Here is a 23506-nt window from a genome sequence, read left to right as displayed (position 1 = left end):
GGGTTTTCGGGCCGCACCTGTCGTCCGGGGGCTGCTCTGTGTTGTGGTTTGGACCTTGCTGCTGGTCGTCGGAGGTCGCGTGGTCAGTCTGAATTTCCTTGGTGGAGGTCTTGTGGGCTTCTCCTTTGTGTCCAACACAGTCACTGAAACACCAAGTTAGCAGCTTCAGCTCAGCTAGAATTCTTTCCCCATCTATTTTTACTCATCCATTCCAAGGAGAGATTTTCTTTAATTACCTTCGACCTCTGGAATATGGCTCCATATGGAGTAAAACTGTGAAATGAAAGCGCTTGGTTTCCCAGGAATGTTTCCATGTCTCTATTTTCTAACCTCTCACAATGCTTTAATTGACTTAATAATACACCATGTTTATTTCGGTGACCCACGCTGAGAGCGCACTTCGACTTTATGTCAATTTCTGGGACGATAATCGTAAGTGACTTACATTCTCTAGGAACAAATGGGACCGTTTTGCCCTTCACTTTGACTGGCAGGTGCTTTTGTTTGCATTTTCCAGGCGGCGCTCTCCTGCAGGAGCAAACAGATGGAAGTTGTGTGGTCTGAAGTTGAAATCCTTTTATCATGTTTTTAAGGGTTGGTGCAAACCAGCAGCTAAGAAGTGCAATCCCAGCTACACAGGGTAAGAAGGAAGTGACCTGTTGCAGTGCATTATAGGACTGAAGAGGTCAAACTCTGATGATGCTAATGTAGCTTATTTTTGCGCATGTGTTCCTCATGTCTGACAAAAGTCATTCTGAATAACCAAAACAACTTGCGAAACTATGTGTTGCGCCGCTGAAAACAGACACAATTCTTGCCCACATTCCTGTAAAATGACTGTTTTCCAAGCAAAATTAATGACCGGCAACATTTTTATGTACAGTAGAGCAGCTTTCTCAGCCGCTATGAGCAAACTCCAGCTCAAAATTCTGTAAATAATAGATGGTTATAATTGAAGATTATGTTTTTATCAATGTAACCCATTTGCATGGAACAACAGAGCAGCATGGTGGACAAAATCTTTTCTTATTTTTCCGTTTTTAGATCTTTTTATAGCCGTCTCTTCGAGGAGGCATTTGGACCCACATCTGTTGTTTTGTTTGTTTGTCTGTCTGCAGGATAAAACACTTGCCGCTTTTGCTTTAACACCACTGAAATATTCTTGAACTCAGAAGCGTTTCTGTTCACCTCAAAAATATTTTCACAGTTTCAAGCTTTGGAAATAAACACCATTGCTTCATGAAGCACGTTCCGTCAGACACCTTCCCCATACCTTGATGGATCCATGAATTTGAAAACCGTGCCAAAGGGTGACAAAGAGCTGGGGTACGACGTGGCCAGGAAATACAGTTCCCCTACAAAGAGACAAAATGATTCAACCGTGGCAGGACTCAGTGAGACACTGACTGGGATGTTACCTGATTCATCTTCAGCGAATGAGATGATGAACTTGTGGTGATGATTGATGAGTCCAGGGAAGGAGCAGGTCTTGGTGTCTCCCATACAGACGCTCCTCTCCGTCCAACTTCCCGAGGCTTTATCCTCCTCCAGCGCCATGATTCGCCTTCAAAAGTTAACTATGAGACTTACTCAACCAATGTTCACTCAATGGAAGAAACTACAAGCCTTGAACATGAGATGCTTCCGTTAACATTTTCTGTCGCTAATTCTACTGTTGCACTTGAGGGAGGTGTGAATTGGAAAACTGCCTTCAAAACCAAAATATGTTTGCTACAAAAACAGGAAATCTTCTATTAAACTGTGTTGTAGCTACTGAAAAGGGAGGATGTTTTGTATCTGTTAAGATAATAGCTAACAGCTCATTATAGCTAATAATAACCAGCAATAATGCAAAAGTATTATCTCAATTATATACACCTTTACATGGCTTGTTTACAGTAATAAATTAAACATTGTGTGAAGCTTTTATTAAATATGTCATGTTAGCAATGTATATAACAACTGCCCTCATGTGTAATGCTAGTAGAATCAGAGTAATGTAGTAGATTCTGAATTAGCTTCTGAACTATCAAAATATTTTGGGGAAAAAAAATCTATCCTAAAACTAAATATTAATTCAGTTTTTTCAATGCTACCACCATTTTTAGAGTGCAATATTTAGCTTAAGAATTTAGCTTCATCTTGCTGTCATATAGCTCACACTGACAGCCCTCAATTAATATTTATTTTGTAAATAACTAAATAAAAAGTCATACACAACAATAAATTAATCATGAACCAGAACTAGCAAGTAACATAGGCTTTATAAAAGGGCTTCAAATGAAATGCCAGGAGTGAGACACACCAAAGAGCCAAGACTGTTTCTTCTGTTGCTACAACCACTGGTACAGTGTGAATGTGAAAACACACCCGCTCATGAAGTCTCCAAAAATGTACAGGCCATTGAGGTTAGGCGACTCGCATCCTCGGTACACGTATCCTCCGGTCACTGACTTGCCAACATGGTGGCTATAGGCGTGAATCGGCAGGACGTCATCTGTCAGGACAAATTACAACACACTTGTTACAGTCAGAGAGATGAGACCAAACATGAGAGAGAGGCAGCTTGAACCCTCCGGTGCGTTCAGTTTCAATGGAAGCAGTGCTTTACTCACTTAAGGATGAGTTGTGGCACAGTTTGACGTCGTAACACTCGAAGCCTTCCTTGGCTCGCCAGCCGTAGTTCCCTCCTTTCACGATGATGTCTATCTCCTCGTAGCGGTTTTGACCCACATCTCCACAGAATATGCGTCCTCTCCCGTAGCCGCTCGCCGGGTCCCCCCGATCCACAGAGCACCTCCACATGTTCCTCACTCCATAAGCAAACACCTCTGGACGCGACTCTTTGTCACCGATAAACGGATTATCTGGTGGGATGCTGTATCCGCTCCCATCCACATCTATTCGCAGGACCTTTCCCAGCAGGGAACTCCTGAATCAGACAGAAAGGTTTAGTGGCATCTTTACTGTTACTCTGACAAGGTATAGAGGCTCACTTGTTCTGCGCGTTCCCATACTTCCCGAACGGATCCCCAGCTTTCCCTCCATCCCCAGTGAAAATATACAAATATCCATCCAAGCCAAAGAGCAGTTGGCCTCCGTTATGGTTCGCGGCTGGTTCTTCAATCTCTAAAACCACCCTGGAGGTGAAAGAAGGAAGCTCAAAAACAAGAAAAGATAAAGAGCATCACCAGAGGACCTCACCTCTCTGAATAGGGATCAGCTGTGTTCATGTCCTCAGAAGACACCCGCATCTCACTCACTCGGACCTTCTCCACTTCGCTGTTGAATTGGATGGAGTAGTAGATAAAGAAGCGTCCGTTGTCTCTGTATTTGGGATGGAAGGCCATCCCCAGGAAGCCCCTCTCATCTCCAAGCCAGGGTGTAGTCAGGACCTCCCCACTCATGTCCAAGAAGGGTCTCTCAAGTCGGCTGCCGTCAGACAAGTAAACCCAGACGAAGCCCACCTGCTCGGCGATGAACATCCGATGGGTGTCGTCATTACTGTGCAGCATCAAGACAGGGTTCCTCAGGTTGTTGGCCACCTCGGTCAGGCACAGTTGTAGACACCCTCCGCGGTCTTCCGACACCCGACCCAAGTTGGTGTTCAAGCCCGGGCTCTTCAGAACGTTGGGGTAGCAGTAGTCCTGGTCTGACAGGTCGACCATGCTGCAGAAGGTGGGCATGCCTCGCTCTGTTGAGTCCAGCAGCACCTGGTTTGTTGTTAAATACTTCACAACATGGCGACATCGGCTGTGGAACTTGCTACAGTAGCCGAAGCAGAGTCCAGGAAGCTCTCTGACCGGCGTGTAGGGGTCCTCTGCATCGTAGAGGTGGGCAGCATATGGGGAGCACTCCTGTGTACAACATGTAACTCCTTAGATTTACTCATGGTCTTGAACGGGTTTTTGGTGATTGAGACCCTCACCCCTCTTCACACAGGTTAAAGCCAAGTGTTTAAGTAATGCACCAGTAGTAATGTGGATTAAAGATAACAATTATGGTATTAACTTTTCTCTTAGGTTCCCTCGTGATTACTTTTTTGTGGTTCGAAAAACAAGATGCTGCCATTATTTCGTTTAATAACTTCGAATGTTGAGCTACTTTACCTGGCACATGACTTCCTTCAACATGTCTTCACAAAGGTCTTGACCCGCCGCCTCCAGCTGGTCAATAATGTCCCAATATCTCTCCGCGATCTGGTTGTCCGTCTGCTGGTCACAGCAACCGAACTCCTCGTATTGCGCGCAGAATTCCAGGTGCCAGGGGGGTTTAAAGGGCGGCTCAAAGTCAAGACATTGAGGATGAGAAGACACCGGACGAACGGAAGCCAGCAGCATCACTGGCAAGACCAGCTCACGGATAGTTAGAGTCGGTGCGCTTGCCTTGGCTGTCGCGCGTAAAAGCGCACCAGACGCTCTGAATGCATGGAGCCCCGCGCCCAGCGTCCTTGGCATGTTCGCTGTTTACCTCAGAGGAGTTCGGTGGGATTGCTCGGCCTTTATGTATGTGCACGTGCACGCGCGGATACGCGCATGAATGTGGGGCTGGAGTCACTCAACAGCGCTGCGCCTCACGACACCTGACGGCACGTTTGCTTCACTTCACCGCGGTGTCTATGTGCGTTGGAAGTAATTCAACATGACTTCATACTCGTGTGTCTTCTGTCAGGTGCCGCAACAACATCCAGGAAATGTAGCGTTGTCAGACAGCTATGCTCTGTTTGGGGGAAAGTGTCTGGACATGCAAACAATAATGGGCAACGCGTACCATCTATAATTTAGTCTCACATTCATTCCTGCACGCCTCCAGGCGGTGTTGTCAGCAGCTGCCTTTCTCTACTGTTCCGGCACCTAAACTGGAATTTAAGATATGATTGTCATATATAGGATCTGGTGTCAAACCCCCCAGTTTGACAGGGGGGGGGAAACAAGAGTAATTTGCCCTCAGTCAGTTATTATCTTTGACAAACAGTGAGTTTTGTGATACCAGATCAATAGTAAGTAAAAACGAAATGTTAAAAACAATTGTAAATGTATTATGTTGAGATGAATGAATATTCAGTCAACATGGTGAAACACAGATACAGAAGTTTAAGAAATTATTTTATGATGTATGTATGTAGTGTATGAATAAAAACAAAGTGCAAAACAGAGATAATACGCAGAGTGAGATAATAAATATGAATTCAAGTAATGGTATTAAAAATGTTTTAAAATTACAGTGACATAATGAAAAAAAAAACAACTCAAGGTCTAGCATCAGTAGTTATGAAACTCATACCCCATTAGTACAGAACGAGGAAGAAGTGTAGTTCCACAGAAGATTTTACTTGATACAAAGTTCAGATGCCGCATCCCTCCAGTAGGCGGATGCAAGTGTTGATGAAATAAAGGAATCGGAAGTCGACATTTCTGTCTAGTTTCCATTTTGATTGTTATTGGTCAAGAAAAGCGGTCAAGTTAGATAAACTTGGTCAACTGCATTTCCGAAGGAACCTTCACAATATAACGCAAACTAAGACTAATATGTGTTCTGTTTGTATTTTGTAAAGCCTTGAATAAATTGATGAATATATTTGTGAGTTCATTGATGATTACTTTCTACACTCTAAGCTGCGTATAGACTATTAACCTATATGTTGGGTTTTTTTGGTACTTTTATTTTGAAGGTGTACTTAATACGTTTCCTGCCACTGTCATCGCTCAAAGATCACTTGATGCGCGGCGGGGAAACGCTGCTGAAGTCTGACAACAAACTGCGATATCATGTGCTAATAACGCCGTTGCCGTGGCCCCGCGAGGGTTTCAGCTCGACTCGGTTTCATGCGCGCTGGTGCCCGGACTCCGTCAAACCTCCGCGGTAGCTACAATGAGCTCCGAGCACCACAGCGACTCCGCTGAGTCAAAGGACAGGCCGCAGGACAGCGGCGTTTCCGACCGAGAAGACGAGCCGGCGGTGGAAGAGTCGGACGAGGACGATGGCGTTGAGCCGAGAGACACGGACCAGCGGTCGCCGAGCAGCGGGGAAAGAACCAAGCCGACGCCGCCCGAGAAGCCAGAGGAGCCGCAGAGCGGCAGCAAGTCGGACAGTCTGTTCTCATGGCTGCAGAGCAGGACTATCAGAAGGGGGTTGTTTGTGGACCCTGCCAGGGACAACTACAGGACACTGACCAGCCTGTACTGCTCCATGAATCCGGCGGTGGAGTCGGTGAACCTGAGCACGCAGACCCACGGAGCCGTGTTTAACCTGGAATACTCGCCGGACGGGTGAGTTTGTGACGTCACCCAAGTCTCTTGGACGTGTTCGGGATAGTTGACCAGACGCGCGGGTAGCATGAGGACGCTAATCACGGAGACAAACTGGGTCAAGCTGTGTCCAGTCTGGGTCAGATTTATTTGGCTCCACTATGGAGGACGCGACACGCTGTTTACACGCTGCAGTGAACACCTCCCACGGCTGGGTCTAATAAAAACACACACAACAGTTTGCAATCACGTGTCTTAAATGGTTCAATTTCCTCGGAAGTGTAAAGCTCTTTTAATAGACGACTTCATGTCAGAAATTAAATTGAATCTATATCGTGAAACTGCAACTGCTTTATTTATATCGTATTTTTTAAGTTTGTATAATACGTGAAAACTGTATTTGTCGCTGTTAGCATGCCAGCTTAGCTCCTGTTACTGGTTGTCAAAACAAGGCAAACGACGCATTTTTAGTTCATTCAAATTGCGTTGAGGGACCTATTTTATGGAAGCTTATTGCATTTATTTTTGGCATTTTTTAATTTTTTTTGTGCTGGTCATTTCTGTTATAGAGTAATATATTTATTCGTTTGTTTTGGGGGGTATTTCTTTGCATTTTGTTTTCCAGACTAATATTTTTATGCAGATGCTTGGAAATCCTGCTATATTGCATTTTAGGTGCATCATCCTTCCATGTCTGTTTTCTTCTTGTAACTGGATCTGCTCCTCAGGTCCGTTCTGACTGTGGCCTGCGAGCAGACCGAGGTTCTGCTGTTCGATCCGGTCTCCTCCAGACATATCAAAACTCTGACGGAGGCGCACGATGATTGTGTCAACAACATCAGGTGTGGTTTTTTTTCAGAGCGTCCAAGCCTGAGTCAGCTGCTGACTCGTTTTAATGTCGTCTGGAATGTTAGGTTTTTGGACAATCGCTTGTTTGCCACGTGCTCGGATGACACCACCATCGCGTTGTGGGATCTGCGGATGCTCAATTCGAAAGTTTGCTCGCTGCACGGCCACGCCAGCTGGGTGAAGAACATCGAGTACGACACCAACACCCGCCTCCTGGTCACCTCTGGCTTTGACGGCAACGTGATCACATGGGACACGAACAGGTGATTATAGTGGAAGTGATCCGTCAAAGTAACTGCACAGAAAGTTTAATGGTGTGTTTTTTTTACAGGTTCACTGAGGACGGTTGCCCACACAAAAAGTTCTTCCACACCAGATACCTGATGAGGATGCGTTTGACTCCCGACTGTTCCAAGATGCTCATATCCACATCTTCAGGTTATCTCCTCATTCTTCATGACCTGGACCTCACGCAGTCCCTGGAGGTGGGAAGCTACCGCATGCTGCGAGCACGCCGGACACCGCTCACTTCTGGTGAGCCATTCATTGGACTGCCATCTCTAGCTTCACCACTAGGGGTCCTCACTTCGGGTTTCATACTTCATTTAAACTCTGAAAACGCTGTTTGTTAGATGGAGGCACGTCTGCATCCAGGTCAGCCGGGACTCTTCGTCAGGGAAACGACTCCAGCAAGATCCATCCTCACAGAGAAGGTCAGACATGGACCCAAACATCTTCACAAAGATTATTTGACCATGACGTTTTCACTCTTCCTCTGCAGGTATTTCCCCCAGGAACAGTCTGGAGGTCTTGACTCCGGAGATCCCTGGAGAGAAAGACAGAGGAAACTGCATCACGTCCCTGCAGCTGCACCCTAAAGGCTGGGCCACGCTGATCCGCTGCTCCAGCAACATGGACGACCATGAGGTGAGTGGCTCTTAAACCGATCCGAGTTTGTCTGGCCGGGAGCTTCAGGTCGTTTTTCGTTTCCCTGCAGTGGACGTGCGTGTACGAGTTTCAGGAAGGAGCCCCGACCCGCCCGCTCGTGTCCCCGCGCTGCTCGCTCCGCCTCACCCACTACATCGAGGAGGCCAACGTGGGGAGGGGCTACATCAAGGAGCTGTGCTTCAGTCCTGACGGACGTCTCATCTGCTCGCCGTACGGCTACGGCGTCCGCCTGCTGGCCTTCGACGAACATTGCGGCGAGCTGGCCGACTGCATGCCTGTTCAGACCAGCTGCCTCCGGGAGATCCGTTCCATTTACTCCCACAGCGACGTGGTTCTGACCACCAAGTTCTCCCCAACACACTGTCAGCTGGCCTCGGGCTGCCTCAGCGGGCGCGTGGCTCTGTACCAGCCCAAGTTTTAGTGGACACTAGAGACATCACAGCAGGATTATTCACTGCCCCTGTAAATACAATTACACTCTTATTTAAGCGACCCAATAGTGCGAAAAGAGCCTGAAACTAAATTAAAATCAGTTCAACGTTCACATTCAGCGAGCTTCAGCTGACTTGCTGTGATATCCGGCGGACAATCTGCGCAGTATTTGGCACCTTAATCTAGATTTTGAAGTCATTTGTGTAGCTGTGGGAATGAATCCTGGGATGCAAAACATTGGAAGAGACAGTGCTTCAAACCTGCACATGCAACATGGGGTCACAGCATCACCCACCGGTGTGTGAGAGAATCAAACGTTCAGGACGGAAACATTGTCCGTGTGTGTGTTTGGAGGGTACGTGTGTGTGTGTGTGTGAGAGTGTCGCTCTCAGCCGCTCATGCCTTTTTTCACTGGTGCTGCTTTTGTGATCATACAATCGTTCGATGGACCTTCTCTTTCTCTCCCCACTTTGGCTGATGTCCACACCTCTGCAGGAGCCACGTTAGCGCACTCATGTTTTTGTTTGTTTTTTGTGGAAACGTATTGTTTTCTAATTAACTGCTCTGTCTTTCATCGTCCTTTTTGTAAAAAAATGATTCAATGTGTGTTATTAAAACGATCAGCATTTCCACAACAGTATTTTTTTTAACCATTATTTTTACAGTTTCGATTCTAATTCAAGCTTTCTAATCTCAGATCTTTGGTTTGCTGTAGATGTGAAGAACATGATGCAGTTCGAGAAACTACTATGCAGAGCTAGCTTTCTGTCCCTAGGGGGCGCAGCTTCTTCTTTGTGCACTCTTGGCAAAAAAATAAACTAAAACTGATTTTTAAAAATGTAAGAAATGTTTTTGGCCCATAAATTTACCTTCTTTCTACATGAAGGCGAGCGGATCTTCCTGCTGTGTTTCTGCTACTGTTTTCCACTGATTCAAGTGTGTATTTGGATTTCAACGTTGTTTTGAATGTACACACTCTACACTGTACTTTTAATCCTCAAGACGATTTATAGTCGAATTATACCTGGTACTCTGCATCACTGAATAAAACATTTGGATGACTTTCACATGTGTATTTTATTTGTGTTCTTCTGCAGACCTCAAGAGGCCATAGTCCAACAACGCAAGTTGTTTTCAAGTCAATTTTGAAAAAATGCTATGTCATAAACTTGTGTTCCTAAACTCTGTATTGCCCTGTTAAACATGGCTCACGCCTGCTTGTGATCAACAGACATGAAATGAAGTCACATGATCTGTCTATGTTTTATGGTCATGACCCTGATAAATGGTCAGAACATAAGGGTGACACAAACGTTTTATTAACACAAACATCCAAATGGACTTCAGTCAAGACAGTGTTCTGGTACAGATCAGACCAGCTGACCACAACTTCTAGACTCTCCAAATAATATGCTTATGGTTCAACATATTTGAACTTCAGCTGTCACATTATTGCTCCTCACAAGTGTCCTTCACCATTATCCAGATGGTGTGTGCGTGTCATCTGGGCTTCAGCGCCCTGGTCAGCTCACGGCCTCCCGGCTCTGATGGACCGGGCCTTCCTCCTCTCCTGCTGCATCCGCTGGCTCTCCCGACGCCGGTTGATGGCCTTGGTGCTGGCGCGGAGTTTCCTCAGCCTCAGCGCTCGCAGGCGCAGCTGATGGTCGTGTGGAATCTTCCCCCCTTTGGCCCGGATCTCCTTCAGCCGCTCAAGGGGTATCTTGGTGAGGCTGAAGTCACAGACGGTGGCGCGAGGCTCCATCCCGACACGGCAGAGTCGCGCGGAGGGGAAGTAGCCCTCGGCCCAGACTACCACCCTGTACTCCCCGGGGTTCAGGAGGCGCCAGTAGTCTCCACCAGCAGCTGACAGAGAGAAGGACGTCAGAGCTTTTTCTTCAAAAAGACAAAAGCAGAACGTGGTCCAACCTGATCGGATGTCGTGGTCGTGGTCTTCCACTTTGACGATCGCGTCAGCTACGCCCTGCTTGGTCTCCTTGTCCCGGATCACGCCCTTGATGCCCCGGTGCACCTGAGCACAGACATCAGCCACTTATTACCACGTCACCCTCAGAGGCCATGTCACCTCACCTGCTCCATGTAGATCAGCAGAGACTCCTTGTTGTTCTCCCACTCCACAGGAAGTTCGCTGGCATGAGGGAATTTATCACAGGACAGTTCCACCGTCACCTCAAAGCAGTTGGTGTGCATGTAGCTGAAGTCGTTCATACCTGCGGGGCGCACTCACACTCAGTGTTTTATATATTTATACACATCAATTTTCAATAAGCATTACTTTCAAAAGGCTTTTATTTTGAAATGACACATGAGATTGAGTTCAAACTTCCTGGGTAACTTCTAGAGATGCTATGGTTCGAGTCTAGACCAGTGGAATAGAGGTCAACTGAAGAGATTCTCCATAATATCATTATAAATATATCTACATCCATTTTCAATAACAATCATTTTTAAGGGGCTTTTACTCTGAAATGACACATGAGTGACACGTCGAGTTCAAACATCCTGGGTGACTTTCAGTGATGCTATAGTTCGAGTCCAGACCGGTGGCATAGCAGTCAATCCTGAGTGACTTCCAGAGATGCTCTAATTTGAGTCTAGAACAGTGGAAAAGTGGTCAACCTAAAGGATTAAGTAAAATATCATTATAAATATGTACGCATCCATTTTCAATATGCATCATTTTCAAGATCCTTTACTTTGAAATGACAGATGCGATTGAATTCAAACTTCCTGGGAGTCTTCGACGTGACCAATGAGAGTGGACTTTTTGGATTTTTGAATCGGAATGGATTGTTTTTTTTGCTTTTTACTTTTACCGTAATACTCGTTGTTTGGTGTGGGCTTGACTCGGGTGTATACCGGATGTCCGGGACTCACTTCCTGGTACGGTGTGCCAGGCCCCGCCGTTGATGACGTTGTTGTAAGACTGGAAGTCCTCGTAGTGGCAGATGCGGCGGTCAGGATTGGCCATCACCAGGTTAGTGGAGGCGTAGACGGTCGCCAGCCAGCGGAAGAAGGCGTCGTCCGCTGTGGGCGTGTTCTCCTGAGGGGCCCAATCCCGGGTGCAGTCGTAGGGGTAGGTCACCACCAGCTCCCCTCCGTGGAGGTTCGCGCCCAGCACGAAGGGAATGTCGTCCATCCAGCTGATAACAGCACGAGTCTCCGGTGCAACCTGATGATGTGAAGATCAGATCACTCCCAGTTTCTTAGAACACCAGAAAGCACTCTCGTCCCTACCATGGCGTCCTCCTGGGTGTAGTACTCTGGCATGGGAATGTAGTGGTTAGACACTTTGGATTTGTCCGTCGCCGCCTCCTGGGCTTCCCACAGGATGTTGTTGAGGTCAGGGAAGTTGTGATTCAGATCGATGCCTTCAAAAGTGTAGCGGCCGTCTGCCCAGCCAGCCAGCTCGGACCCCTGCACACTCCCAACCACCTTCATGTTATTCATGGACTCTGAGGTGGTGCACCAGCTCAGAAAAAAACATGGCCTTCAGTCACTCTAAAGAGAGTGGGCAGCTTGTATTTACCATTCATGAAGGAATATGTGCTAATGCCAATGCTGTTTACTGTGAACATTCAGTGGCAGTTCCTGACTGAAATATAGTCATGTGTAACAAGAGGCTAATAAGTACTTTATAATGTGGAATTGCTGGCTTATATGATGGTAATACACTTGAATAAGTAGCAGATGATAATTTTTATTTAGTTAATGGTCATTAATTTTTTTGTTAGTTGTTTTTTTTATGTTATTTTATTTATTTATTTAAAAACAGTCTTTGACGACCTCATGCAACAAAGTTGAGAACAGACTGCTGAAACTGTTTGTTTTTTTTCTTCATTAACAATAAACAAAAAATATTGTTGTATATGTTTATGTCTGTATTATGCGGCCTCATCATCTAAAACTCATAATAATATTTAAGAATGTGTCACTGTATTTCCTCGACTGGAAATTAATTTTTTCCCCTAAAAAAAAGAAAAGGAATATTTCTGTTGGGAAATAAACAGAAAGTATTTTATGCATTTTTAATTATGATCAATATTCCGCGTGTAGATGTAATGATTTGTGATTTGTCTGACATTTATGAATGTGATACTTTAGAAAAGCATGACATTTGGAATAAATCTTTGTTTTTTAAAAACCTTTGTAAACATTCTATATGACACACTGACACACTGACTCTAAGAGAGTGTCTCTCTCCATGTGTAATGGCGGCAGCCTTGTGTGTCTTCACCTTCTCGTAAGCAAACTCGTATCCATCAGGGTTCATGGAGGGCAGCAGATGGATTCGCGTCTCGGTGATCAGTCGTACGACTCGCTGGTTCCCCCTCTTGTATTCACGGCACAGATACTGCATGAGGTTCAGGACCAGTTCCCGGCCCAGAACCTCGTTGCCATGCATCCCAGCCACATAGCGGAACTCCGGTTCTCCTGCCAGAGGGAGAGAAGGTCACTCCAAACGTAGGACATTTGTTTTTAATCCAGCTCGTTGGGAAGACAAACTCCGCTGTGTCAGCTGGGAACATTCCTGGAAATAAACTCATAAAGGAAACATGACTCATTTCAGCGTCTTCTATCTTCTGACCCAAATCAAAGCTAGAAACAGCAAAATCACCATCAGATGTTGACTATCCAGTCAACATTCAGTATTCAGATGTGACAGAAAGGACTCCAGATCAAATCATGTAAAAGACTGAACAAACCACAAAAGCAACAGCTCAGATTTCACCAGACATGCTGTTGAATACTGAGAAACATTTGATTTATTATTTATTACTGATGTATCTGAATGTTAAATATTTCTATTTTTATTTAATGTGATTGAAATTGAATTTATATTAAGAAAAGGAAATATATTAATATAAACAGATGCGGTGAACTCATATTAGTGGAAATTCAAATAGCAAAACAACATTTAAAATACAAATTATATTACAATCCATTTGGTATAAATATATATTTTCCATGTTTCATACATGGTTCTAAAATTATTTGAAGTAAAACGAGTGCAGTGGAGGAGACGGTGTGAAGGTTTACGGTTGGAATCGGGGGAGGAACATCTCGGCTTCCTGTCCCTTCCTGTCACATTCATTTATCATTTCTCAGTTGAGTAAAAAAAACATGCTAAAAAATGCCTAAATTTTGCATAATAACATGCTTTTTGTACTGTCATTTAAAACCACTGAAACCTTCTTTTCATTTCATTTAACATTCACGTGGGGAGTGTGTCGAAAGGAAAACACTTTAACTTCCTGGTTCCTCTTCACTTGAGGGATCTTTTGAACTCACCCAGTTCATGTTTGCCGGGGTTGTCCGACATCTCCATGACGTAGAGTTTGAGGCCGAGGTAGCTCTTGCCGATGGTGTAGACGCGGGTGATGTCCGGACACTCTTCTGTCACAGACTTCATCAGCTGCCGGAGCGAGAGGACCAGTCAGGTTGACAGGAAGGAAGATGCCCTTGTGCTCCGCACTCACCACTCTCATGTCCTTGTAGTTGTGGTGTCTGAAGTCCAGTGAGTCTTTCGCTTGGGGGGATGAAGAGTCGGCATCAGATGGACCTGGAAGATGGCAGGAATGAGTATCAGAAGGCGAAGAAACCAGTTTACGTCACATTCTGGGTCCTTTTTACTTGACACTACAGTTTTACCTTCAACTCTGCAGCCCAGGATCTCTGCTCGGAGGCAGATGGTGCCGTTGGCATACCAGGTCTGAGGGTTGATCCGGATGAATCTGGCAACAGTGGGAACCGGCAGCAGGCCGAGGACTGGAGTTTCCGGATCTTGGTTCCCCTCAAATATCTGCCGATAAGATTGATCATCAAAGCTCAATGGTGACCATGAAAGTCAAGTCTGTGTTCGAGTAGGAAAAGTGCGCGTACTTCAGTGTGGAACAGAGGGAAACTGCTGTGGAAAGTTGGGGACTCCAAGGCATGCAAATGCTTGGCTTCACTGAGTCTAGAGGCCACGTGGCAGCCTCAACTGTAATATACCGTCACCATATTCTGACTCACCATCTTTAACTGGAGGAGTTTGGAGACACTACACAGCTGCAATTTCTAAGCTTATTTGCAGTCAACTATGAGGGGATTATCGTCGGACTGTGCACTAGTTATTTTCCTTGGCAAAGAGATTCAGGAAGTACAGCACTTTTAATAAGCAAGGAGCCTTTAAATCTCACTCTGTGAATTTGTCGGGCTTCAACTGCAACGGATAAAATTAGCTGTGAAGCTCTGAACAACCCAGAAAAAAGTCACATGGGGTTCAAACCACTGGCAGTGAATAAACTTCCCATGAATGAGGACTGTGAGCGCTTCAGTGCTGCACATTTAAACCCCATGAGTGGAGGATTTTCACAATACAGACTTCTGGGATGGACTTTGTTTCAGCTGTGGTTCCACTGAGCCGCCACAGGTGAGAATAAAAGAGGGCTTTACCGCTTCTTTGGTTCCATTCATGCAGGTTTTCCAGTCCACAGAGTCGTTGCTCAGCTGGACCTTATAGGTGTGAACCCAGTCCCAGCTACAGTGCAGAGACAAAACACAGGAGCTCAGGATTGCGCGCCTTCATTACTCGGGTCGGGTCGGCGCCACCTGACCTCCAGATGGAGTTCCGGCCCTGCAGGATGACTCCAGTGAAGCGGGTCGGGTGGATGGCGTCCACCTCTAACCACTGGTGACGGTCCTTGTAGTCAGCACACCAGGCCCCGTCGTGCAAGTCGCCGTCCTCGATGCCGGACTGTAAACACAGGGACTTGTGAGAAGCCACAAGAAAGAAAACAGCTGGCTCAGCACGGCACGGAGGATTGCGTAAGAGCTGACCCGGTTGTGGGGAAATTGTTAGCAGATGTGGCCTGCTTTCACCGTCACTGGTTCGGCTTGAAATGAATATGAATAATTTGCCTCATAGAGCTTGAATTGTGGTTAGAAATACAGTTCAAATGAATGAGTGACCAGAACTAGAACAGACAACCTTCAGAGAATTGCTAACACTGTAACACCAGTTCTAGCTAACAGTAGTGATAAAATAATTCACAATACTCGTCATTCAAATACATGACTCCGATAACACAGTGACAAAATGTGTTCACATTTTATTTGTAGTAATATAATTAAAATCCATTAAAATGTTTTTGAATGTTCTAAACACTCTTTTACTTCCTGTCATGTGACCGCCTTCATTTGAAACAGGCACAAGAAACACAATATACCATCACATCACAAAAAAGTACTTTCAGGTATTTATGGTGACAAACGGAGTATTTGATGGCGTTTAACGGTGCTCCTTTACGCTACTACCACCTGCAGTCCAACTGAGCATAATGCACTCGGATAAAATATAAGTAGGGCAATAATATTTCATTTTTGTTTTATATTCTGTTTATTTTTATACAATTATTTTAATATCAAACGTTCATATTCATATTTGAGAAAGGATCGTTCTTGGTTGTTGATTATTTATTCAAGGTTAACTGAAAAATAAATGTTATCTTTGTTTAAACATTTTTTTAAACAAAATAACATTTAGTATTTCTGATTATTACTATTTTTTTCAATATATATTTATAGTAAAATGTTCAGCAGCTAGAGACACTACTCTCCCCACTCCCCTGCTGATGTTTCTGTAAAAACAAACACTCTTCTGGCTGTAAACCTGACCTCTGACCTCGGACCCACCTGAATGTTAAGCCGCCCCCGGTGAGGTCCCAGACCCGTCCTCTGGTAGGATGATGCTTGGATCTGGCTGTCGTCCACTCGTAGAGACTCCATGCCGAGGGGAGGACATTCTGGCAGAGGAACAGAGAAACACTGAGAATTCAAATGAACAAATCTACGACAGCCAAGTAATGTTTTGTTTCTGCTTAGAACAATATTATTGTCGTGCCACACGTTCTCTCCCATGTGCACTGAAGCACAGTACACACTTCTCCAGTGAGGCCTGTGAAGGGTTGAAAGTTCTTCAGTAACCTGATATTCCCGCGGTTGTTGTGTCCTCGGTCAGGTTTAATATCTCTGAGCATCTCGGGTCAGTTCAGAGAGGGTCCAGAGGGAAGGGCCAGGAGAGGAAGTGGCTGCTTAGATAAGTGAATCCTTCAGGACTTGGACTGTAACCTGAGACTCTGACAGGGGCCAAATAGAGTGAATCTCAAAGCAGGATGGAGCTACAGCTGCAGCAGATTTTGGGGGAGAATGTTCCCATCAATAACAACAAACTCTGAAAATTCACCATCAAAATAGGGGCAATAATAAATATAAATAATGTCAGCAATAATAATAACAATAAGTATAAATGGAAATAACAAACATCAAAGTAAATAATGTAGAGGTTTACACCAAAAATTCTTTAAAAGGCGTTTTCACCCGTACATACCCAGTACTACTTTCTTGTCTTTCTTCTCATCGGGCGTCTCTTTCTTTATGATGTGGACGTCCTGCTGTTTTCTTGCAGCAGCTGTGGTGGACAGCGTTGTCCCTGTGGTGGTTGTGGCTGTGTGCACATTGACAGTCTCAGTCCAGCTGGAGGTCAGAGAGGTGCCGGCGAAGCCAGCAGTCGTTTTGTCGTTGAGCAGCCCAGCTGCTTCTAAAACGCCTCCCAGAAGGATCGCAGTGGCCAGAACTGCCTTTTCCATCTTCGCTCTTTGTCTGCTGCTGCAGAGTGGAGGGACTTATGTGGGGATGAAGCATCCCTCCCCCTCCTCCTCCTCCTCCTCCGCTGGCCCACGAACCTCCCTCACTCACTACAAGCCCACAAATATGTGAAACTACAGTTCTGTCTTTTCTGTCTATGACTGTCCAAACAGTTTGAAGTCGACTCTTAAAGTTGAGCAGGAGCAAAGATGATATTAATAACTTGCTGTACAAGTGAAGCTTTTATTTGAAGCAACTTATAGAAACTTGTTCATAAGTTTTGTGTATATAGAGAAAGATGAGACTTTGGAGAAATAACTGATCTTATCTTATCTTAACCAGAAAATGATAGAGATGAAGTTGGGTCACAACAGGTGGAGGTGAAAAATAAATGATGGATAATAAATGATTATCCATGAGTACGGAGCACGTGTGACAAAAATATAGTGATAATAATCACAATAATAAGTAATAATAGTTACATGGATGTAACTTCAGTTCTATAAGCACATACGAAGCCCTCTAATGGAGTTGATACCCAATTGTGAAGCGTGTCCAAGCAAGTATTTCATGATAATATCTGAGGTAGTGTCACCTTTCCAATCCTTTTTTTCCTACTACTGCATGTTGTGGTTGCTCATCTTTAAAAAATAATCACATATGAAGGTGAAAATTGTAAATATTACTTGAGGCATAGTAGACAAACGTCTACTCTGGTGAAAGCAAGAAAGCTTTTGTGCTTGTGTTGAGGTTAAAATGTACTGTAGCTCTAACTGATCTCATTGAGCACAGAGAAAACTACTCTGAGAAGTCACGTCCAAACTAAGTGGAGTGAGTTTACAAAGGTTATGTATACATCAGATACATCACCTCAACACAGTCTGTGTCCATACAATCTGTGTCTTTACACAGACATAAAGACAAACTCCACTTGAAGCTACTGGATCCTTTCTAGTGTCCGCCGCGCGCGAAAGTCCCAACACATGTTTGAAATCAAGGGCTGTTTTCGTGCTCTAGGTAGAAGCATGACGACTCTCTCTGAAAGACAGCTACAGACCTGCTTCCCTAGTAATGTTTATCAGTCCTATCTTGACACTACTTCCTGTAAGTGTCGGCTGCGTGTTATTACGGGGACTGCAGTAAACTGTAGTAATGTGGGGCAGTAATGTTAAAATCCACACACGTGCCAACAATCGCAAGTTACGCAACTTACGGGAGTAGCTTTCTAATATATTTCGGAGAAAGTGGCTTGCTTATATGAAGCAACTGTACACTGTGAGAAGTATTTTTCCTGAACACCTGTTAAAATAGCTGATCCAGCGGATGAAAATCACCATTAACATTATCGTTCAAGCATCGTTGCTGAATAACAGACCAAACACGTACAAAGACTTGCTTTATTTTCAATAAAATATCCCGATATAAAAGTGAGAATTGTAGGCCCGATAAATGAAGCAGCGGGATACAAAGGTTTCAGATCACAGCAGCCTTAAAGTGCAACAACAACACACACATACACATGTCACATGTGGCCAGAGAGAAACTATCAAATTAGCTTTTTGCCGTCAGATCACGACAACAGGTGTGTTGTTAATGTTCTGACATGATTTAGAAACATTTGTTAATGACATTTGTGTGTAGAATTAAGAGCTGTGACAGAGCAACTTCGTGAAAAATACACAGTAATACATTTTCGATTAGAAGTGTGTAGCTGTCTGTGTGAGAGCAACCGAAAACACAACTTGGTGAAACACCATACTGCACAAGCTTCGCGTCACATAAAAAAAAAAATCCATTAACTTGTGATTTAAATTCTTCGGTGAGCAGCGTAAAAAAATAAACTTTATGTTACAAAGTTGAGGTGGCTGATGTGTTCGTCGTCCCGAGAGATAGTACTTCAAAAACTAAATCGGCTTCAGGCTCTTCGTTCGGCTTCATGTTATCGAGGAAATTAGGAAGACACACAGAGATAAGTGACATCATTGAAGTCTGGTTTGGTTTAACAGGTCACACACACAGCAAACTGACTCTTTGAAACAAAACACGTACTATGAGAGTCACAGGAAGTACAAAAACACAGCAACTCTCTTTAAAACCGAATTCAAGATCAGTCAAACCTTGTCTCTTCAAATTAAAAGCAGCAAAGGATCGCGACATATGTACAAAACAAATACTGAGAAGAACAATGTAAACTGCACAGCTACTGACGGAAGAAAGCGCAACAGTTTGCAGAATAAAATAAGGAATTACATTTAAAGCACTGACCGTTATTGCATGTTATTGTCAACACTACGTCATCAGTTGCAACTCCCTCCACTATAAAGTTCAGCAGGATCATTATATTAACTTTTGATCGCAATAAAACTGTCCAAAATATCACCTAAATTTAGAGGCCTACACTTCCTCGTACACGGCATCGACCCCTTCAAACATCACAACTCAAAGTAAATTCATTGTGTAGCTGTTTGCTGAAAACATTGTGCCGTTTGTCTGACTTCAACTCGAGTCAGCCTCCGAATGATGACAATGAAGAACTGACACATCTTCCCAGAAGCGCTTTCAAAAACACATCCTGTTATAGGTTTTTGCTGGCGTCGCTGCCCGAAGGAAAAAAAAAAGAAGACATGGATTAAACCGGTAAAAAATCTGGAATAGAATCGGAGGATCTAACAATGAAAGATAGCAACCCGCCCAGTGGGAGGGGCTTAAAAACACTTGGGTGGGTGCAGGCTGGAATTATGACTTCAAGGCGCCGGAAAGTTACTGGTCCCGAGCTTCGTACAGGAGTTTGGCAGCCTGCCGAGGAGCAGCAAGGTTAGTTCTGACGTCTATAAAATACAAACACTATCAAAAAGCAGAGATTAAATAAGGGGACTCCTTGTTGCTCTGACGTGGCCACATATTAGGGTGAAAATGTCCAGCACAGACCCCAAAATGAGGAGGCATTCTGACCTTGTGCATGGCAGCCAACCACAGCGCAGCGGCTTTCTTGTCGTCAGCGGCCTCTAGGCGGAGCTGCTGAGCTTCCAAAGATCCCATGGGCTTATAGTGAAGCAACATCCCACTGGCCCGGGAAGTCCCGCCTGCAAACGCATGAAAACAGTTCCTGAGAAACACATCCCTGCTGATGCAAGCATCTCACCAGGAGAAGTGAGTAAATTAATAATAATAAAAAACAAAACATGCAGATAAGGCAGAGACAGGGTGGGGTGACGGCCATGTTACAATAACAGAGTTGTGTGGGGATTATCAAATGAAATGGAGGAACAGAGAAGAGCACACACACTACCCTGCCACACAAAATGAACCAAAGTGACATGACATTTTTTTTTCAAGGTGGCTTGACCCACACTGGTGCGACGTGATGCAGAAACAGGCGAGGAAAGGCGTGGGAATTTAAGACAAGGAGACACAGACTGGGACGTCATGAGCGCTGACCTTCAGAAATATAGTGACTGTCCAGTAGACTGGTGTAAGTGTGAATGTCACTATCTGATTCCAGAGAAGGCCGCGGCGTCGGAGGAAAGAGTGATGGTTAGAGATTACACAGAGATTCGAGCTGCGGTTGAGATTATCGTCAGAGGCAGGAAATTCAAAATGAAACCGCTCGCAAACAGAAGTGGCGACGGAGTCAAGGCACAGGACCATGCGAGGATGAGCGGCTCACCTCCCGGGCTTGTCCCATCGGCGAGGATCTGCATGCTGGAGATGCGAGACATCTCCACCTCGAAGTGACTGTCGCCATCCAGGAACATGTACCTGAAGTTGGACCACATTTCAGGAAACTTGCGCTGCATTCAGGCGGCATGAAAAATGTAGGAAATTCAAGTGCTTCATGTAGTGATGTCCCACTACTGGTAATTTGAACTTTCTTTACATTATTCACTTGTAGATTTACATGCAAGTTCATGTGACTGCAGACACAGACAGAACCAAGGCCTCCGACTTGTAGAGCTTACATCCCTCCACCAAAAAGTAGAAGAAATAATTGTGACTCAAGGAAGCAAAAACACTCACCTGTGGTTGTTGGAGAGGCGACACGTCATTGTTTCAGACTTCTCGGACGTTCCCAGAGTCACAACAAAAGTGCTGCCTAGCGGAAGGAAAGAGTTCAAAATGAAATATATGTTAATTTTGAAAACATTTGAGAACTAGATCAAATGATTCCAGCACCTCCCAGTAAAACTTTGAGCTGCTTGTCGTAAAACTCTGTCTCCTTCTGTGAGACCAGGCTGCACTCTGCGCACTGTCGCACCGGATCCACGAAACACATGCGCGGCAGCGCCACCTTCTTACTGCAGCACTTGTCGCAGAAACAGCGGCCGCAGCGCCGGCAGTGGTGCTGCGACATCAGAGTTAGAGCTAAAGGTTACAGGTCAAATTGGCTTGAACTTAAACTCCAAAATAAACAGTGAATAAACGTGTACACACCCGAGATTTTAACCAAGCAAAGAGCCAGCAAACTATTTGCTTAAAACTTTAAAACCTTAATCATAAATAATTTATTTTACTGTCACCATAACAAACGCTAAATAACTGACGACAAATACAGGTCTGTACGATGATTTAAATCATATTAGATGCCTTAAATTGTTTTGCTAAAAAGTGTTTATTCATGGTCAACCAATCACCTTGAATCCAAAAAGTACATTTGGTTAGCTCCAAGTACAAATATTCTGCTGCCTGCATAAACAACCAGGAAAGACTCAACACTTTTAAATATCCACACTGACCTTCCTCCGGATGAAATCAAACTTTGTGTCACACTGCATACATCTTGGACACTGAGAGAGGAAAAACAGGACGTTACACAACATTTCTGACCAAAGTCAACTCCGGATGTCAGTGACCTGAGCGCTGACCTTTAGCCAAAATAGTTCCAGATGACCATTGGGTTACGAAGACGTTTGTATCGATAATCCGACTATATAGATATTTCAGCACTTTTCAGAGGAAAATTTAATAAACAATGAAGCTGGACGTTACACAACATTTCTGACCAAAGTCAACTCCGGATGTCAGTGACCCGAGCACTGACCTTTAGCCAAAATAGTTCCAGATGACCATTGGGTTGTGAAGACGTTTGTATCGATAATCCAACTATATAGATATTTCAGCACTTTTTAGAGGAAAATTTAATAAACAATGAAGCTGGACATTACACAACATTTCTGGCCAAAGTCAACTCCGGATGTCAGTGACCTGAGCGCTGACCTTTAGCCAAAATAGTTCCAGATGACCATTGGGTTGTGAAGACGTTTGTATCGATCCTACTAGTTTTTGTACAGAGATATTTAAGCACTTTTTAGATGGAAATTTAATAAATAATGAAGCGTTAGCGCATCACAGGAAATTGTTTTGTTGTTGTTGTGTTGTTTCTACCCACTTCGTGAAGCCAATATTGCACTGATTGATCAGAATGTCCTGTACGTGGTTTGCTCTCGGAAAGTGCCTCAGTAAACATGCGGGGATGTGAACAAACGGGTCTTTTGTCTCGCGCTCTCTCTGGGTCACTGGTCATGTCAACAAAAGAAGGACAGTGTTGACAGATAACCGACAACGTCACGAAGCGCTGCCGAGCTAACACGAGCTGCGTGATACACGTCACATGAAGCTTAGACACCATAACTGCTGTGTCTCGCCTTATTCATAATGACTGACTTTAGATTTCCTCGCAGATAACTGCATTTATTTTCGCAGTGCCCGTTAATAGTTCAACTGCTAGCATCGCTGAGTGCAAGGCTAGCTCTGGCAGCTGTGTAAAGCTAACTCAGGCTATGCCGGATGTTGCGATATATATAGGATGGGAAAGCGATATTTATAAAAATAAAAAGGTTACACTACAGTGGTGAATTAATTATAAATAATACTCAACTGATAAGCATTAAAATTTGATTGGAGTCTAAACATAATCTTCATAACGTGTGGGTAGTAAGTGGCAGAACGTTTCTTCTGAAAGGAAAACCGGAAATGCATTCCTGCTTGACGTTTAAGGGCATGTCGTGCAGCTGTGGACGCTTTTCGGCCGTCAAAAAACGCCAACCTATAACCCACCTCTTTATCCGGAACCCACTGCGGCTCGTCCAGGGAGAAAGGACTGTTGAATGCACCGTTTTCGGGCACCATTCGGAGCCCGCTGGGGCTTCGGACCAGCTTCTTCCCATCAGGCACTGAAGACATGTTCAGCTGCTCGGCTCGCGCTCGGTGCCGTGTGGGCTTCTTTAGCGAGGGCGCGCCTCTGCGACGTGATTGACGGGAGATTAGACGAATTAGAGCGCGCATGTTGAATCACGTGACAGGTAGGAGCGAGTGAAGTGTTTTGGTTTCCGAGGCCGCACCCGTGATCGGCGCCGACACCGTCAAACTCGGTTAATTCTATATGG

General features: G+C 44.7%; 4 protein-coding genes across 6 annotated transcripts; 1 reads left to right on the top strand and 3 right to left on the bottom strand.

The window, feature by feature from the left end:
• Positions 1-30: 30 nt before the first annotated feature.
• On the bottom strand, positions 31-5815 carry hhipl2 (HHIP-like 2). 2 transcript variants are annotated; one of them, XM_053845425.1, is made up of 9 exons: positions 5284-5815; positions 4110-4858; positions 3205-3857; positions 2997-3140; positions 2616-2932; positions 2371-2497; positions 1419-1564; positions 1274-1355; positions 31-528 (listed from the first exon to the last, which is right to left on the bottom strand). In XM_053845425.1, exons 2-9 carry the CDS (start codon positions 4455-4457, stop codon positions 171-173), a joined length of 2175 nt encoding a protein of 724 aa, XP_053701400.1. In that variant the 5' UTR covers positions 4458-4858; positions 5284-5815; the 3' UTR covers positions 31-170. The 2 variants fall into 2 exon arrangements, with proteins under 2 accessions (XP_053701400.1, XP_053701401.1); XM_053845426.1 differs by lacking the exon at positions 31-528 and having other exon boundaries at positions 1247-1355.
• wdr32 (WD repeat domain 32) lies at positions 5711-9530 on the top strand. The gene is made up of 7 exons (XM_053845427.1): positions 5711-6269; positions 6977-7090; positions 7163-7360; positions 7429-7631; positions 7730-7810; positions 7879-8024; positions 8095-9530. The coding sequence occupies exons 1-7, from the start codon at positions 5872-5874 to the stop codon at positions 8464-8466; spliced, it is 1512 nt and encodes a 503-aa protein (XP_053701402.1). The 5' UTR covers positions 5711-5871; the 3' UTR covers positions 8467-9530.
• A 256-nt stretch (positions 9531-9786) lies between these two features.
• On the bottom strand, positions 9787-17136 carry cpxm1a (carboxypeptidase X (M14 family), member 1a). The gene is made up of 13 exons (XM_053845424.1): positions 16867-17136; positions 16173-16282; positions 15095-15234; positions 14934-15018; positions 14148-14298; positions 13976-14058; positions 13788-13911; positions 12733-12929; positions 11733-11912; positions 11373-11667; positions 10566-10705; positions 10404-10506; positions 9787-10340 (listed from the first exon to the last, which is right to left on the bottom strand). The coding sequence occupies exons 1-13, from the start codon at positions 17123-17125 to the stop codon at positions 10006-10008; spliced, it is 2202 nt and encodes a 733-aa protein (XP_053701399.1). The 5' UTR covers positions 17126-17136; the 3' UTR covers positions 9787-10005.
• Positions 17137-18506: 1370 nt separating this feature from the next.
• Positions 18507-23344, bottom strand: zfyve21 (zinc finger, FYVE domain containing 21). Of its 2 annotated transcripts, XM_053844800.1 has the most exons (8): positions 23178-23344; positions 21857-21907; positions 21297-21465; positions 21141-21216; positions 20791-20882; positions 20562-20615; positions 20076-20206; positions 18507-19919 (listed from the first exon to the last, which is right to left on the bottom strand). In XM_053844800.1, exons 1-8 carry the CDS (start codon positions 23301-23303, stop codon positions 19884-19886), a joined length of 735 nt encoding a protein of 244 aa, XP_053700775.1. In that variant the 5' UTR covers positions 23304-23344; the 3' UTR covers positions 18507-19883. The 2 variants fall into 2 exon arrangements, with proteins under 2 accessions (XP_053700775.1, XP_053700776.1); XM_053844801.1 differs by lacking the exon at positions 20562-20615.
• Between the last annotated feature and the right edge of the window lie 162 nt (positions 23345-23506).

Source organism: Synchiropus splendidus, chromosome 16 (genome assembly GCF_027744825.2).
Source record: "Synchiropus splendidus isolate RoL2022-P1 chromosome 16, RoL_Sspl_1.0, whole genome shotgun sequence".
Classification (NCBI taxonomy): domain Eukaryota; kingdom Metazoa; phylum Chordata; class Actinopteri; order Syngnathiformes; family Callionymidae; genus Synchiropus; species Synchiropus splendidus.
Note: the sequence above shows the minus strand (reverse complement) of the source record. Positions and strands in the feature narration are given on the sequence as shown.

What these genes read in the sequence shown, in the direction of transcription:
- hhipl2 (XM_053845425.1), bottom strand. Translation starts at nt 4,457, where the DNA reads ATGCCAAGGACGCTGGGCGCGGGGCTCCATGCATTCAGAGCGTCTGGT. An exon ending in TGAAGGAAGTCATGTGCCAG is followed by an intron (nt 3,858 to 4,109) that starts GTAAAGTAGCTC and finishes TGTTGTACACAG; the next exon opens with GAGTGCTCCCCATATGCTGC. An exon ending in TATGGGAACGCGCAGAACAA is followed by an intron (nt 2,933 to 2,996) that starts GTGAGCCTCTAT and finishes TGTCTGATTCAG; the next exon opens with GAGTTCCCTGCTGGGAAAGG.
- wdr32 (XM_053845427.1), top strand. Translation starts at nt 5,872, where the DNA reads ATGAGCTCCGAGCACCACAGCGACTCCGCTGAGTCAAAGGACAGGCCG. An exon ending in GATTGTGTCAACAACATCAG is followed by an intron (nt 7,091 to 7,162) that starts GTGTGGTTTTTT and finishes CTGGAATGTTAG; the next exon opens with GTTTTTGGACAATCGCTTGT. An exon ending in CCGGACACCGCTCACTTCTG is followed by an intron (nt 7,632 to 7,729) that starts GTGAGCCATTCA and finishes GCTGTTTGTTAG; the next exon opens with ATGGAGGCACGTCTGCATCC.
- cpxm1a (XM_053845424.1), bottom strand. Translation starts at nt 17,125, where the DNA reads ATGGAAAAGGCAGTTCTGGCCACTGCGATCCTTCTGGGAGGCGTTTTA. An exon ending in GGGGGCGGCTTAACATTCAG is followed by an intron (nt 15,235 to 16,172) that starts GTGGGTCCGAGG and finishes CTGTGTTTACAG; the next exon opens with TCCGGCATCGAGGACGGCGA. An exon ending in ACTACAAGGACATGAGAGTG is followed by an intron (nt 13,912 to 13,975) that starts GTGAGTGCGGAG and finishes TCGCTCCGGCAG; the next exon opens with CTGATGAAGTCTGTGACAGA.
- zfyve21 (XM_053844800.1), bottom strand. Translation starts at nt 23,303, where the DNA reads ATGTCTTCAGTGCCTGATGGGAAGAAGCTGGTCCGAAGCCCCAGCGGG. An exon ending in TTGATTTCATCCGGAGGAAG is followed by an intron (nt 21,466 to 21,856) that starts GTCAGTGTGGAT and finishes CTGATGTCGCAG; the next exon opens with CACCACTGCCGGCGCTGCGG. An exon ending in CAGTCACTATATTTCTGAAG is followed by an intron (nt 20,207 to 20,561) that starts GTCAGCGCTCAT and finishes ATGCGTTTGCAG; the next exon opens with GCGGGACTTCCCGGGCCAGT.